The sequence below is a fragment of the Podarcis gaigeae genome, assembly GCF_964106915.1.
Source record: "Podarcis gaigeae genome assembly, chromosome: 5".
In the NCBI taxonomy this organism is placed as follows: Eukaryota; Metazoa; Chordata; class Lepidosauria; order Squamata; family Lacertidae; genus Podarcis; species Podarcis gaigeae.
In genome coordinates, this window is record NC_139681.1 from 1,266,905 (window position 1) to 1,282,558 (window position 15,654).

General features: G+C 43.6%; 1 protein-coding gene across 8 annotated transcripts in view; it reads left to right on the top strand.

Annotated features, from left to right (window-relative positions):
* Positions 1–15,654, top strand: part of LOC310844583 (potassium voltage-gated channel subfamily KQT member 1-like) — a 405,294-nt gene that overhangs the window by 96,433 nt on the left and 293,207 nt on the right. For all 8 annotated transcript variants that reach the window (XM_083738755.1, XM_083738754.1, XM_083738756.1 and 5 more), the window contains one exon: positions 4,290–4,404. In XM_083738755.1, coding sequence (XP_083594881.1) covers positions 4,290–4,404 — 115 coding nt within the window. The remainder of the gene's footprint in view (positions 1–4,289; positions 4,405–15,654) is intronic.

The window sequence follows — 15,654 nt, forward strand, 5'->3', positions numbered from 1 at the left end:
TAATCTCTGTTGGAAGCCACCCAGAGTGGCTGGGGAAACCCAGCCACATGGGCGGGGTACAAATAATAAATTGTTGTTATTGTTATTGTTGTTATACAACACACACACATGTTCTCCTGATGCTGCAGGAGAAGAGGAATGCTGCATTGATTTACAGCAGGGGTTTTAGGCAGGTCACAGCTCAGAGACAGATGAACAGAAGAGTTGGGAAGTGTTAGGAGAAGGGGAAGGTGAGGCAAGGCCAGGAGGCAGAGCAGCCAGCTGACACGTTGTCACTGGAGAGTATTTCTGACCCCCTTCTCCCAGAACTCGGCGTTTGTTAAGAGTGCAGGAACAGAGAACTTGGAGACAGTTGGCCATGAGCAGACACAGTAAAAGGAAATGCTGTTGCTAGGGAGGAGGGAGGAGGAGCTCAGTTGGAGCAACACCATTGTTTGGGCATACGGCATTCTTTTGTCTCTCATTATTATGAATGAATAAACTCAATAAAAAGGACTCTACCTTGTTTTTCTCTGCTTCTTGCTGCCACTGGGGGAGGGATAGAATTCCTGAGCCTGACAGCATAGCAGAGCTACTAGTCTCACTAAACTTAACATTGAACCTTGTGGTTTTTATTGATTGTAAACGTTTATTAATTTTTAAAGCTGTACAGAGGTACCTCGGGTTAAGAACTTAATTCATTCCATAGGTCCGTTCTTAACCTGAAACAGTTCTTAACCTGAGGCATGTTTTTGCTAATGGGGTCTCTTGCTGCCGCTGTGCCGCTGGCACACGATTTCCATTCTTATCCTGGGGCAAAGTTCTTAACCTGGAGCAACCACTTCCTGGTTAGTGGAGTTTGTAACCCGAAGCATCTGTAACCCAAGGTGCCACTGTACACACCTTGGCAGTTTCTGTGACATAATGGAAACTATGCATGGGCTTACACAATTACTGGACCATTTTGTTTTTTATTTATTCATTCCCAAGATTTATATGCTGCTCTTTAGTTTGGAGATTTCTATAATGACTAACAATTAATGATCTAAATAGGAGCATTAGTAAGTTAAGATCAGGAGCATCAGCCTGTTCTTTCAATACAACAGATACAACTCTAGCATTACAATAGTTCTAAAACAGTTAAAAGACTCAGGCAAATAAAAACGTGTTCAACTGACAGACCTCCCAAGGAGAGTATTCCACAGCTGGGGCGCTGCCACAGAAGTCTCTCCCACCATCTCACTTCTAAAGGCAGGGAGGACTTAGAGAAGGGCCTCCCAGGATGATCTTAGTGACAAATCACATCATGTGCCAGCTCACTGGGAGCAATATCTCCTCCTCCTCTGAGCTCCCTTTGCCACCTGAGCTCATAAATTGCAAAGAATGCTGTGTGCTTAGGGGGCAACAAAAACGAGACAAATTCATTAGGAATTGATTTGACTTGATAAGGTACACAAATAAAAAGGAACACCAGCAGACTTTACCCCACTCATCTCCTGTATGTGAGAATTTGGAATTCTTAAATCTTTCACTTTGCTCCTTGCTGGCCCTCTTTCCCTCTGATTATACTTACTTATAAAGCATGTTCTACTTTTTCTTTGGTCTTGTTGAGAAGATGGAAAGCGGCAGGTGATTTAATGTTCTTGAAATTGAATCACACTTTTTATAAGTGACCCCAGTGAAATGTCTACAATCTGTGGTTATTTGTTATTAGGATTGATTCTAGTTTACTTACGTATTTTACTACGTAATAATAGTAACAACAACAACAACAACAACAACAACAATAATAATATATTTTCAATCAAAGAATGCAAAGTCGGGAAGATCTATCTTCCTTCAGGAGGAGCATCTGCACAAAAGCACAATCTTGGCATTTTATAGATAAATACATGGGAGCAGTTTCCAAGCAAAGCTGATGGAGTGTACAGTCCCATTGCCCTGGTAATTCCCTCCTCTCCTGAGAGCTTTTTTGAGACTTGCCTGATGAGAGAACAAGGTTTTCAGGCAGGCTTAACTATTGACTGCCCTTGATTATTTGTATGGAGGATTAACTCAGAAGGTGAAGAATACCAGGCCACCCCCCAAATTAATCCTGATTAATTTCCTCATAAAGTCCAATAAGTGGGGGGACGGGACTGCTGCACCAAACAAACGAAAAACCCATGTTGTCAGCGACCTATTTGTGATATCTGAATGACCTATTTACAATAGTTAGCCCTGTCTGGAAGCAGGCACAGTCTCTGCAGAGGTCCTGAAAGCAGCTCTGCCTCACAGGACTTTTTTTTATTAAAAAAAATGTTCTCAAATCATAGGCTTGGAGAAGGTGGAAAGAGAAACTAGCAATTAACCTCAGCTGCTTTGCTAGACTCCTACTGTAGGTGTTGGTGACTTGTGGAAGTCACCTCCCGCATCCAGTGCGATGTACCAGCAGAGGATGCGGAGCTCCAGCCGAGGCCTCAGAGATTTCCTGCTCCCAGCAGACAGCTTCTGCCAGAGTCCCCAGTTTAGGGGGAAACTCCTCTCCCACACAGTTCAAAGTTACAAAGTGTTTGTTGTCTCTAGACGCAAGACAAAGCTAAACACTACTATCTACTATATACAGTTCTTCTGGTCCTTGAATTAAAGAGATATATATACAGAGAGATCTGCCAACACTATCACCATGCAATCTAATGCTGCCGTGTAATACCCACAGTCTCTTCCCCTGACTCTCACGGATCCAGACCCTGACAGCAAACAGGGCAGCATCAGGACAGGACATGAACTAACAAGGACATATTGAAAGCCATGCCCTAAAGACTACATTTCTGAACCAGTGGGATGATGACTGACTCAGCAAGTCATACACTTAACCTTGCTGGTGTTGCTGTGGTAACCCAGTGCACCTGGCATCCAGATGTGGGCAATGTGCTCCTCAGTGCACATGTACTGTGTAATTTAATCCACTGTTCGCAACAATAGGCTATGATGCATGCTTACTTTGAAGCACCACTGAAAGTGTGGCTTACATCTGAGTAAACACATATAGAATTGCACTCTTTACTAAATACATAAAAATATGCCTAGCAATCCATATACAGTGGTGCCTCGCAAGACGAGATTAATTCGTTCCGCAAGTCTTTTCTTCTTGCGAGTTTTTCGTCTTGCGAAGCACAGTTTCCCATAGGAATGCATTGAAAATCAATTAATGCGTTCCTATGGAAACCGCTTGCCAGGCTGGCAGTGCGGAGAAGGGCTTTTCTCCCCACCGCAAGCCTTCAGGACAGGTACGGGAATAGAGGGGAAGGAAAACCCTCCTCCCACCGCAAGTCTTCAGGACAGCCTTCCGAAGCCTGGCGGCGGGAGGAGGTCTCTCCGCCCCACCGCCAGGCTTCGGAGGAGGTCCGAGGACAGTGGGGAAGACGCGCTGCGCTTCCCCGCTGTCCCGGAGATTTCCCTATGGGCTTTCGTCTTGCAAAGGAAGCCCATAGGGAAATTCGTTTTGCGAAGCGCCTCCAAAACGGAAAACCCTTTCGTCTAGCGGGTTTTCCGTCTTGCGAGGCGTTCGTCTTGCGGGGCACCACTGTAATAGGTGATCCTGATAATCCTTAGATGTGAGAACCACTGAAATAAACTTTGTGGCCTACATTTACCCAGTAACTTACTACTAACTCAGTTACTTAAATGTAGAGAACATAGTAAATTTTGATTTTCCACATATTTAACAGGGTCAAATATAGATTTGTTATAATTTCTTGGTCCTGAAATTGTATTATCTGAAACACAACTATGACTTTAAGATGGTTACACCTGGTTTTCTAAGTGAAAAGTATGCACTGAAAACTGCAGTGCTGGCCTTTGTGTTTTTAGCTCTAAAGATGACTTTCCACACAGGGTCACAAAATGCCTCTGAGTGTCAAAAGCCGCTTCATAATCTCTGCCACTCATTCTTTGCAAAATGCAATTTTGTACACATAGACCGCTTGTCATAACAATGGACGCATCACCAATATTTATAGAAACATTCTACTTGTTGTCATTTCTTCATCATGCTCATATTATCCTTTAAGAAAGAAAATTGTGGGCGCAGATTGTGAGCTCACTGGAACTGCTGTGCTGCTCCTTGGCTTTCAGGGTCAGCCTCCCTTTCAATGCTGCTTTGAAATGAAAAAGCAGTCTTTGCAGGTACAAAACCAAAGCCCAGGGACTTTTACCTGTAAAGTAAAGGCACTGACTGAAAGGCAACAACTGCAGTATAAATGGAGCAACTTGTGTAATCTTGCTGTTCTGTCCCTTTAACATATTGCATCTTCACATTCTTTGTTTAGTAAAAAAGCGTTTGGAAGGGAACAGTGGTGAAATGTCAAGGGCCAACAGTTTCACAGAAGACATGGACCTCATCTCTGAAGAGGCACCTTTGCCTGCTGTGTCTGATGTGTCACAGTAAGTGCAATAATTATGAGTGTTTCTTAGAAACACATGGCATTTGTAGATGTTACCAAGTCACATGTGCAGAGTAGGAGGCCAGTCAATTGGCCAAATATTGTTTGTTGGACAGTAGATTGATTCTGTGTTATTTGGCTCCAGTTGATTCTGTGAATGCAATTAATGTGCAGTCCTTTGTTTTGTAAATAGAAGCCCTGGGGAAGTTTGAGCAGCCTTAGCACCATGAAGGGTAGAAAGAAAACACATAACTCTTTCTCTCTCTTTTGGGGTCCGAACAGAAAAGCTGCTTCTCCAATGTGCATTTCAAGCACACCATTGGAGATTTCCTTTCAAGTTTGAATAACTGCATGTTAGAGAAATGCACAGTCATTGTCTTAGAGCAATTAATATCACATCTTGGGCCTTAGTACTTTTGAAACCTCTTGGAATTAAGCGACAGCAAAGAGGGGGGATTTTTTTGGTCTTTTATAGCCCTAGAATGTGGACATTGTTGTATTTACAACTGTGAAAAAATATACAGTGCCTTTGTTATTGTGAAGGAGAGGACATATATAAACTAGCTTTTAAAAATTGAGACAAATAGCTGTCAACTTTTCCCTTTTTTTAAGGGAAATCCTATTCGGAATAAGGGAATGTCCCTTTTAAAAAGGGAAACGTTGACAGCTATGCTTGCTGATCAACCGAGGTGTTTTCTGCAGGATGGATGTTAACTCTGTTATTTGAATAAAGTTTATATAGCAGTGTCTTGTGGGCAAAGAATTCAGTACATTCCCTTTTGGTCTGTATGGGCTATTTTATTTTGTTTTGGTATAATATTTTGAACTATTATGGTGGATTTGTATTATATATATATTTAAAAAATATTAGTGTTATAGTATGCTGATTGAAATGTTAGCTTTTTTGTGAATAAGATTCCATGTAAGGAGCTGGTTTTAATATTTTAAACTCTGGGACCTGCACACCCCCAAAACTACCTTTCACTTTGTGTGCCTTGTGGCCTATTTAGACCTTTTTCTGGAGCCTGTTTTATATACTTTCACTGTATTGTCAGCATGGCTTTAGTGAGAAGTGGAACATCTTTGCAACAATCCTGGGGCAATGGAATACTCCCCCAGAGGAGGGTTAATAAATTACATCTTTACAGAGTTGGAAGAGATGCTTTCATCGTCAAAAATTTGGTTGTGGTGCCTAAGTACTCTTCAGAGAAATTGATTGAGAAATTAAAAATTAGAAACACTTAGTGTGTTGTGAGCTTAGATATTCTGCCAGAAATTGAACCTCGGGATCAAAATTTCAGAGAGTCAGTGAATGGTTTAATAAGACATGGCATATGGCCATAATGGCAAAGCTTGCTGAAGTCCTACATCTTTATGATGGAAGACAAAGACAAGAATACTTTGAGAAGCTTTGGACTCCACTTATTTTATATATGGATCAGAAATTCAATACAGACATTTTCATATAAAGGCTTTTTAATTGCTACCATAATACATGCATGAGTTATTGTTACAATGATTATATATATGTATTTTAAATTTTATTTTCTTTCACAAAATTTATACACCACTTGATTGTTAAATAACTTCAAAGTGGTCTACAATAAGAATAAACTATGAAATTATCAATAAAAACATTCAAAAATATTTAAAATCAGCAATAAGCTAAAAACCAGATTAAAACACATGGCAATATTATGTTCTTGGCAAGCCCCACAATGAACACAGTTAAGGTGCCTGCTTGATGCCAATAGGGGGAGTTCCAAAGTGTAAGTGCTGCTACATTAAAAGATTTCTTCCTTACAGATGCAGAATTAAGGTTACATAGCACCTGTAATGATGCCAAGACCTCACAAAGCAACATGTAGAAAAAGAATGATGCAAGATATATCAGGCACATGAGATAGGTGAAGGATGACTATGAGAAAGCTTTTCTAAATCACACAAGTCTGACCACTCTTAAGGAAAGCACCAGGGAACAGAGAGGTTTTCAAAGTAGCATTGAAGGTCTGCACTGAAGGAACCAAGTGTAAATCAGTCATGTGGATCAAGTAAATTGTTTCTGTAACTTTTGTACCTAAGCATGTAAATTACTACATTTTATCTGATATATGACAAATACTTTTATTTTGTATGTTAATTGTTTAAATACTAATGCTAAGTCACAGTGAACTATTTCTCATCACGTATTTTAAAGTGCTGGGCTTTTCTTCGCTGTACTAAAACATGGTATGGAAAAGTTTAGAAGTAAGGTTTTATTCAATCTTAAGAGCACAAAGCAGAATTGTTATTTTGTGAGCTTGTCCAAATGCATATGCTTACTTTCATATATCATTCTATTGAGATTAGTGCTGATATATAAATAGCAGCAACAAAAAATCCTGTGGTGCCTTAAACACCAACAAATGCATTATGTCATATAAGTAAGAGGGGACATGATAGAGGTGTGATTATGGTGCGTAAAATAATAATAATAGAATTCGGACATATGCAGTGAAGCTGAATAACGGAAGAGTCAGGATTGACAAAAATAGTTATTAGCACAGTGGATAGTTTTGTTATAGATTTGTTCCAATGAGAGGCAGTAGTAGCTACAAACTTGGATCGCTTTGAAAAAGGATTAGAAATATTCACGGATCAGTGGTCACAAACCACAGCAGTTATATTACACTTCTGTTGCTGGAGATGGTATGCCTCTGAATAGCACTTCCTGGGAATTGCAGGGGGGGGGACGTTTTTGCACTCCTGCTCTGTTTGTGCCCTGCCCACAGGCATCGGGTTGGCCTTTCTGAGAAGTGGAATCCTTTGGCGCGATCAAGTACGGCTCTTCCCTTAAGCATCTAAGGAAGTGGACTTCAGACTTATGTCATAATAAGCATGTTAGTCTTTAAGGTGCTACAAGACTCTATGTTGTTTTTGCTGCAACAGACTAACATTGCCAAATATAGAACTCTTCATGCCAGTGGTGGGTAGAAAAAGAGGTGCCAGAACTCACCATGAACACCTCCCTTGTTCACTTAGAATGGCAATGGTGTTCACCTGAAGGTGCCAGAGCCGAGTTCCATTGGGTTCTGGTTGAAAAAAAACCCTGGGTAGAACCAAATCCGGCAGTGGGAGGGAATCAATGAATCTGACTCTTCCTTTGTGTGGTATGCTGCATTCTAGCCATGCAAAAGTCTCTCCTCCATACAGAAATACATACATGCACATGTACACACCCACCTATCCTGGCAAATAAAAATAATTTTCACAGTTCAATGACATTTCAGCCAGGCAAAAATACTTAAGGGGTCAGTAAGGGACATGAGTCGAGGAAGGGGCATAGTCTAGGTAAAGTATCGAGGGTCATATACAGGGGCCTGAAGCTCCCAGGGCTGAGGTTACCATTGCCTGCAATAATCCCTATAATGATGTAGGTTTGACTGATTGAGACCAGCAGAATGTCATCCACTGAGTTTTGCAGTTGAGTAAGGATTGAACCTGGGTCTGTTTATGGTGGTCCAGTTATTTACTGGAGTCAGATGTGCCCTCGTGTACCAGATGTACCAGATATTTCTAAAGGTACATTGAGGTACATTGAGGTAAAGTGAGTATTGGCCTCTCTTTTATTTCTTTGAAGTGCTACTTGAAATAGCTGTTTTAACTGTGACTAATGCGCTTGTACTGCCAATTTTGCTTAACTTTTTATAACTAAACATATAGCACAGCCCATAACAAACCATTTCTTTCTTTAAAAACAGATGTATAACCAGGTAAGCATGTCTTAATAATGTTAATTTAAACCAGCTTGTAGTGTGATAACAGCATGGTTGAGTTTTATGCTTGATACTGTACTTTTTGACCATGAATTGGGACTAGAGGATTCCACATCTGATAAAATCACAATTCCTGACCACTTCACACTGCCGTTTTCACAAGACCAGTACCTTGATGGGGAAAACTAACTAACTAACCAACAACCAACCAATCTGATATCTGGGAGAACTGTGCTACACCATGCTGCCTGAGATTCTGGTCACCTTCATTTTCCTGGAATACCTAGAATCATAGAGTTGGAAAAGACCACAAGGGCCATCGAGTCCAACCCCCTGCCAAGCAGGAAACACCATCAGAGCACTCCTGACATATGGTTGTCAAGCCTCTGCTTCAAGACCTCCAAAGAAGGAGACTCCACCACACTCCTTGGCAGCAAATTCCACTGTCAAACAGCTCTTACTTTCTTCCTAATGTTTAGGTGGAATCTTCTTTCTTGTAGTTTGGATCCATTGCTCCATGTCCACTTCTCTGGAGCAGCAGAAAACAACCTTTCTCCCTCCTCTATGTGACATCCTTTTATATATTTGAACATGGCTGTCATATCACCCCTTAACCTCCTCTTCTCCAGGCTAAACATGCCCAGCTCTCTTAGCCGTTCCTCATAAGGCATCGTTTCCAGGCCTTTGACCATTTTGGTTGCCCTCCTCTGGACACGTTCCAGTTTGTCAGTGTCCTTCTTGAACTGTGGTGCCCAGAACTGGACACAGTACTCCAGGTGAGGTCTGACCAGAGCAGAAGACAGTGGCACTATTACTTCCCTTGATCTAGATGCTATACTCCTATTGATGCAGCCCAGAATTGCATTGGCTTTTTTAGCTGCCGCGTCACACTGTTGGCTCATGTCAAGTTTGTGGTCAACCAAGACTCCTAGATCCTTTTCACATGTACTGCTCTCAAGCCAGGTGTCACCCATCTTGTATTTGTGCCTCTCATATTTTTTTTTTTGCTCAAGTGCAATACTTTACATTTCTCCCTGTTAAAATTCATCTTGTATGTTTGGGCCCAGTTCTCTAATCTGTCAAGGTCGTTTTGAAGTGTGATCCTGTCCTCTGGGGCGTTAGCCACCCCTCCCAGTTTGGTGTCATCCGCAAATTTGATCAGGATGCCCTTGAGTCCATCATCCAAGTCGTTGATAAAGATGTTGAATAAGACCGGGCCCAAGACAGAACCCTGTGGCACCCCACTAGTCACTCTTCTCCAGGATGAAGAGGAACCATTGATGAGCACCCTTTGGGTTCGGTCAGTCAGCCAGTTACAAATCCACTGAGTGGTAGCATAGTCAAGACCACATTTTACCAGCTTCTTTACAAGAATATCATGGGGCACCTTGTCAAATGCCTTGCTGAAATCAAGGTAGGCTACATCCACTGCATTCCCTTCATCTACCAGGCTTGTAATTCTGTCAAAAAACGAGATCAGGTTAGTCTGACATGACTTATTTTTCAGAAATCCATGCTGGCTATTTGTGATCACAGCATTCCTTTCTAGGTGCTCACAGACTGTTTGCTTAATGATCTGCTCCAGAATCTTCCCTGGTATTGATGTCAGACTGACTGGGCGGTAATTATTTGGGTCCTCTCTTTTCCCCTTTTTGAAAATAGGGACAACATTTGCCCTCCTCCAGTCTTCCAGGACTTCGCCTGTTCTCCAGGAATTCTCAAAGATGACTGCCAGTGGTTCTGAGATCACATCTGCCAGTTCTTGTACTGCTGTTTTAGTTCAGTTTAGTGTGCCTGGTTGCCGAAATCTTTAAAAAGGATAAGGATATTGCAGCAAAAACCCTCAGACACACCTACATGCCCATGCTGGGTACTACGATATCTTTTGCTCTATGGGATGCACTTTTTCCCTCCTAAAAAGCAAGGGAAAATGTGTGTGAGTCCTATGGATTGAATGCAGGGGGGGAGGTAGGCGGGGAAAGCCCCCAAGACCTGCACACAAGCTCCGTGCGGCCCTTGCAGGAGAGGCGCTGCGCAAAGAGGGACGCCCCTTCAGCGACGTGCCTGCCCTGGCTTCTGCCTTAGCTGTGCAGGGGGAGCCTTTGGGCAGGGGGAGCCTTCATCCCGCTGCCCTGAAGAGGCTTGGCGCGGTTATCCCAGAAGCCAGAACAGCCACACGGTATCCCAGAAGCCAGATCCCTCTTGCTGTTCTTGCTTCTGGGATTCAAAATATATTTTTTTTCTTGCTTTCCTGTCCCCCAAACTGGGTGCGTCCTATCATCTGGTGTGTCCTATAGAGCGAAAAATACGGTAACCTATTTCCCATTGTGCCACAGCCTCCACATCTGTTGCTGTTTTGGTCTTTGGATATAGGGCCTGAAATCAGCCCCAACAGGGACTCTAAGCAGATACTATGTGGAAAATATGTGGGTTTGGTTTCCTTTTTTTGTTTTTTGTTTTTTTGTTACGTTATATTGGCAGGCATGAAACACAAAAAAAAATTGCATTAGGGTGTAAGTTTATTCAGTCTGTCAGGTGATGGTGTGGTTAGTCGAGAGCAAACAGGCAAGACTCCGACCTGTCTTTTCCAAGCTTTATTCTCCATGCAACTATTTACAGTGAACAGCGTCACAAGTTCATGTCTGGCTCAGTCGCTAGCAGAATCTGGGAGTGGCCGGTCCTTGTACCTCCCCCAGCATAACAGTCGTGTGACCCCCATCCTTCTCCTCCCCTCTCTGCGCCGAAACCTACTGCGCAGAGTGGGCGCTGGCAAAGAGGTACTCCCCTCCCCTCTGCTTTGATCAGGCTCGGTGTTGAGGCTCTCCCTAGCATCTCCTGGTCTCTGCACCTCCTCCCCACTGGAGGTGGGGCTTTCCTCCTCGCCAGAGGAGGCACTGCTTCACAAGATCTTCGGAGGCTCCCTATAACACAACTGCCCTTCCACCTCTCGCCTCTGAGCTGATGGCAGTTCCCTGACATCCACCCCCTCTCAAGACCCCCTCCCCGCTGGTGGGGTCTCTAACAGCATCCCCCTCCTGGGCGTTGGTAGGAGAGGGGGGGAAACCTCAGAAAGAACAGTCATCTTCCTCTGTGGATTCAAAAACTGCTTCCCATTCTCCCATGTTCACTCTCACTGGCGGGAAGGCCCAATCAGGTCCCCCCCCCCCACCAGACAGCTCAGTGACTTCGGCTCGGAGTCCCTCCTCCTCTACTGAGGACGTAAATCCTACGAAGTCCTCCTCGTCCTCCGTGGGTCCAAACACTTCCCCAAAGAACCTCCCCTGGGGTTTTTGCTTGCATGGGAAAAAAGTGTGGAACTCCTCCACAAGATACTCCTCCGTGATGGTTTCTGCGGGAACCCACGTGTTTTCTGAACTTGGCTCCCGCTCCCAGGCCACCAAGTACTCTAGCTGATGCCCGTTCCACCTGGGGTATTTCCATCACTTCATTACAGATTTCCCTCTCCTCTGCCCTGGGATGGGCGGACACCCCTTCCTCCCTTCCCGGGAAGCTGTGCAACTTTAGCCTGAATTCCACTGGATTGATCTGATGGATCACCTCAAAGGGCCCCAGTCTCCTGGGCTGCAGTTTCATGCACCCCCCTCTTAAAGGCAACCCCTGGGATGACAACCACACTTTGTCTCCCACCTGTATGACCCTGGCCTGCGATGCTTGTCTGCCTCCTTTTTATGCACCTCTTTGGCCCTCTCCAGGTCCAATTGGAGTTGCTGGTACAAAGCCTCCATCTCTACTGCAAACTGCTCTGCAGCTGGAACACTTCATTCCTCCCCCGCCCCCCATCCTGGGAAGACCCTGGGGTGACACCTGTAGTTGGCCATAAAGGGATTCATTCCCGTGGACACATGTTCAGCATTATTGTATGCAAACTCCGCCAGTGCTAATTTCTCCACCCAATCATTCTGCCTCTGACTTGTAGCAGCGTAAGTACGGCTGCAATATGGCTTTAGCATAGTGTGTCACTATGGAAAAGGTTTAAATGTATTTCCTGGATGTATTGCATAAGGTAGTTTTTAAATAAATAACGAAAGGAAAATGTATAAGCAAGAGAAGAGATGCAGCTGAAATTAAAGTGACACAGCAGAGTTCCTTTGCTTTATGGCAAAAAAAACCCCAGAGGGCTATTGCTTATACAAAATGACACTTGTTGGGCTAATGACACACTTGACACACATGATCTACAGTGGTACCTCGGTTTTTGAACAGCTTTGTTCTCAAACTGCTTGGAACCCAAACACTTCAAACCCGGAAATGAGTGTTTCGGTTTTCAAACTTTTTTCGGAAGCCAAACATGCTCTGATTTGAGTGCACACTTCCGTTTTGAGCGAGCAACTTGGCCCTAGCAGTGACTGCCACCGCTTCCTTCCCTTCCCTGGGATGGAAGTGGAATTGGGTGGCTCCTCAGAATGGAAGTGACTCCGGAGTAGGGAGACTTGGAAGTTGGCGACTCTCCCCCAGCACACAGAGGTGGTTTTGGGGGGGGGGCATGTGGTGGGAGAACTATGCTGCACAAATTGACCTTCTCGCTCCTTTGCCTTCTCTCCCTCCCCCTGTCCCAAGCCCGACCCCAAGCGAGGCAGCGCAGCCACATTCCTGAGCAGGGGATGGGGTGGTTGCACTGAGCGCAGGCTCCAGCCCACCTGGCCATGTCCCAGTGCCGCCATGCCAGGGACACGGAGGCAGCCTGTGGCTGCTGCTTTCTGATGCTGCTCGAAGTGGAGACAGAAGCCCTGGGACTCACCTGGGGAATGGGGAGCATGGGCAGATGCTGGAAAACATGCAGGGGAGAAAGGGGAAGATGACGGGTGGGGGAAGAGAACACTTGCCTCCCTTTCCTCCCCCCCCCCCACTTCATCCAGTTAGCCACCTCCTTCCCCATGTGCACTCCTCATCCCTCCAGTTGGAGTGTTTCCACACACTCTCCCACTTAAACTCCCACCTCCCACCTCATCCCTCCAATGGCAATGGGTAGATCACTGCCAGTTTTTGATACTGGGTAGTAGATTGCAGCCTGGTTTATTGCTTTCATTTTATGGATCAATGGTCTCATTAGATAGTAAAATTCATGTTGAATTGCTGTTTTAGGGGTTGTTTTTAATTGTCTGGAACGGATTAATCTATTTTGCATTACTTTCTATGGGAAAGCGTGCCTTGGTTTTGGAACACTTTGGTTTTGGAACTGACCTCTGGAATGGATTAAGTTTGAGAACCAAGGTACCACTATATATGGTAAGGTGTACATGTGAGCCAACTTCCAAATGCATTTCTGCTCAAAATTTTCCCTCCCCATGCTGCCAACAAGGACTTTATCTTGATGTCTGTAAAAAAATCTAGGAAACCGGCAGATGATGATGTTGATGATAATGTTTTAAAAGTGCATTCATACTGTTTGTTAGAAAAGTCAAGTGCCTGCCCCTCTCTCTGCTGAACAGTGGCAAGAGCCCATTGGGTCTCAGGCACCCCCACAGGGTCTGTCCCCCTTTGAAGAATGGAAGATGTGTTTTAAGAAATATGGTTTATTCACCCATTTACACCTTCAGTCTGCATGGAGGGAGTCTAGATCTTATGTCATGGTCACTTCAAGAGGCAGCAGTGCAGGCGTCCTTCAGCCTGCCTGCCCAAGATGGATCTCAGCTCTTCTTCCTCCCAACAACCCCCCCTTCCCTGCAGTTGCCCTGGCAACCTTCTAAATCCCCAATCTCTGTTCACAAGTGGGGCAAGGATTTCTCTTGTATTGTTAATGCTCCTCAATTGTTCTTTTCATAACCTAAGCTCAGCCAGGTTGTCTTGTATAAGCTAGGCCACGAATTCCTTTGCAGCTTGCATTCTCCTTCCATATCACAAATGACCAAAATGCTACATTATTAATTTCTTGAGCTTACCCTAAATCTATAACAATACCTTTCATTTCTGGCATCTTCATCAGTCACAGGAGACCCTGTGTTAGGGTTGCACCACAGACCTGCGACTTTAATTTTGAGTTTGAAAAGAGCAAGCTAGCCCTGAATGAGAAGCAATAGTGGGTTTGCAGGGTTTTTCACTAGGGAACTAGAAGAACACTAGCCAAAAGGTCAAGGTTTTGAATGCAGTACTAAGATGCATAATTAAGCCACATCTTCTGCCTCTAATCTAATCAGGAAGGGTTTTCCATCTGAAGAAGAGGATGATGATCATTGAAGAGAATCTGCAGATATCACTTCTGTAAGAGAAGTGCCTTTAAACAGGGAACAGAGTACACTAAGTCTAGGATTCAAAATCACAAAGAAGATTCCTCCTTTTTGAATAATATATATCTACTTTTTGGATAAATACTTGAACTGCAGACACATTCACAAAAAATGTAACTTTGGCACACACCTAACTATTACATACATCTGTTGACAAAAGCATGGTGGATTTTGCTAGAAGACAACTTTTGGACATTAGAGGGCACTCTGTCATAGTAAAATGGTGGAAAGCAGTTCACCTTTCAACAAATGCTTTAACTGATAAAAAACCTTTGGTGAGACAAATACATTCAATGTGGTCGCTAGTTTCATACTTGGTAGCTGCACTTGGGTGTACAGTGGTACCTCGGGTTAAGAACTTAATTTGTTCCGGAGGTCCATTCTTAACCTGAAACTGTTCTTAACCTGAAGCACCACTTTAGCTAATGGGGCCTCCCGCTGCTGCTACCGCGCGATTTCTGTTCTCATCCTGAAGCAAAGTTCTTAACCTGAGGTACTATTTCTGGGTTAGCGGAGTCTGTAACCTGAAAGCGTCTGTAACCTGAGGTACCACTGTATTATGCTTCAGAAGCACAAGTGTATGTTTATATACAGAATCCATATGTGCATTGTACATTGCTTGCCAATGTTTGAAAAGAAATAAGCATTCAGTATTCTCCAATGGAAGCTTTGACAGCTACAAAGCAACCTGTAGTTTAGGGTTTAGGGTTCACCAGATTTTGTCCAGTAGACCTTGTTGCCATTACTTGGTTCAGTTTCTCTCTTTATTTAAAATGAAACGAAAAGGAGGAAGCAGGTTTTCTGGCTTGGAATCTGGATATGACAATCAGGGCAGTGGTGGGCTTTGGGGTCTCAAATCTCAGCAGCACCCTGAGATTTGGAAAAATTATGAAGCAACAAAGAAGAAATCTTTCATGCTATGTATTTCATACTTTGAGTTTATCTGTAACTTACAAATATTCTTAGGGTGCCTCTGATTTGAGAAGTTTATCAATTAACTATACTGCTCTGCCATCTGTATGTGGAAATATTTATGCATAAATATCTTGGGAGTGTGTGTTTCATTTACACATTCAGGATTTTACTATCTGAAGTGGGGCAAAAATATTGCATTTTCCAGATTGCTCTGGCTAGCAACCGTGGGTGCAGTATGCTCTACTTCTTTGTTGCTTCATAATTTTTCCAAAATTGCTACAAACATTAGATTAAAATGTAATTTTTCAAGGGCCCCTTCCCCTTCATAACTAAGCA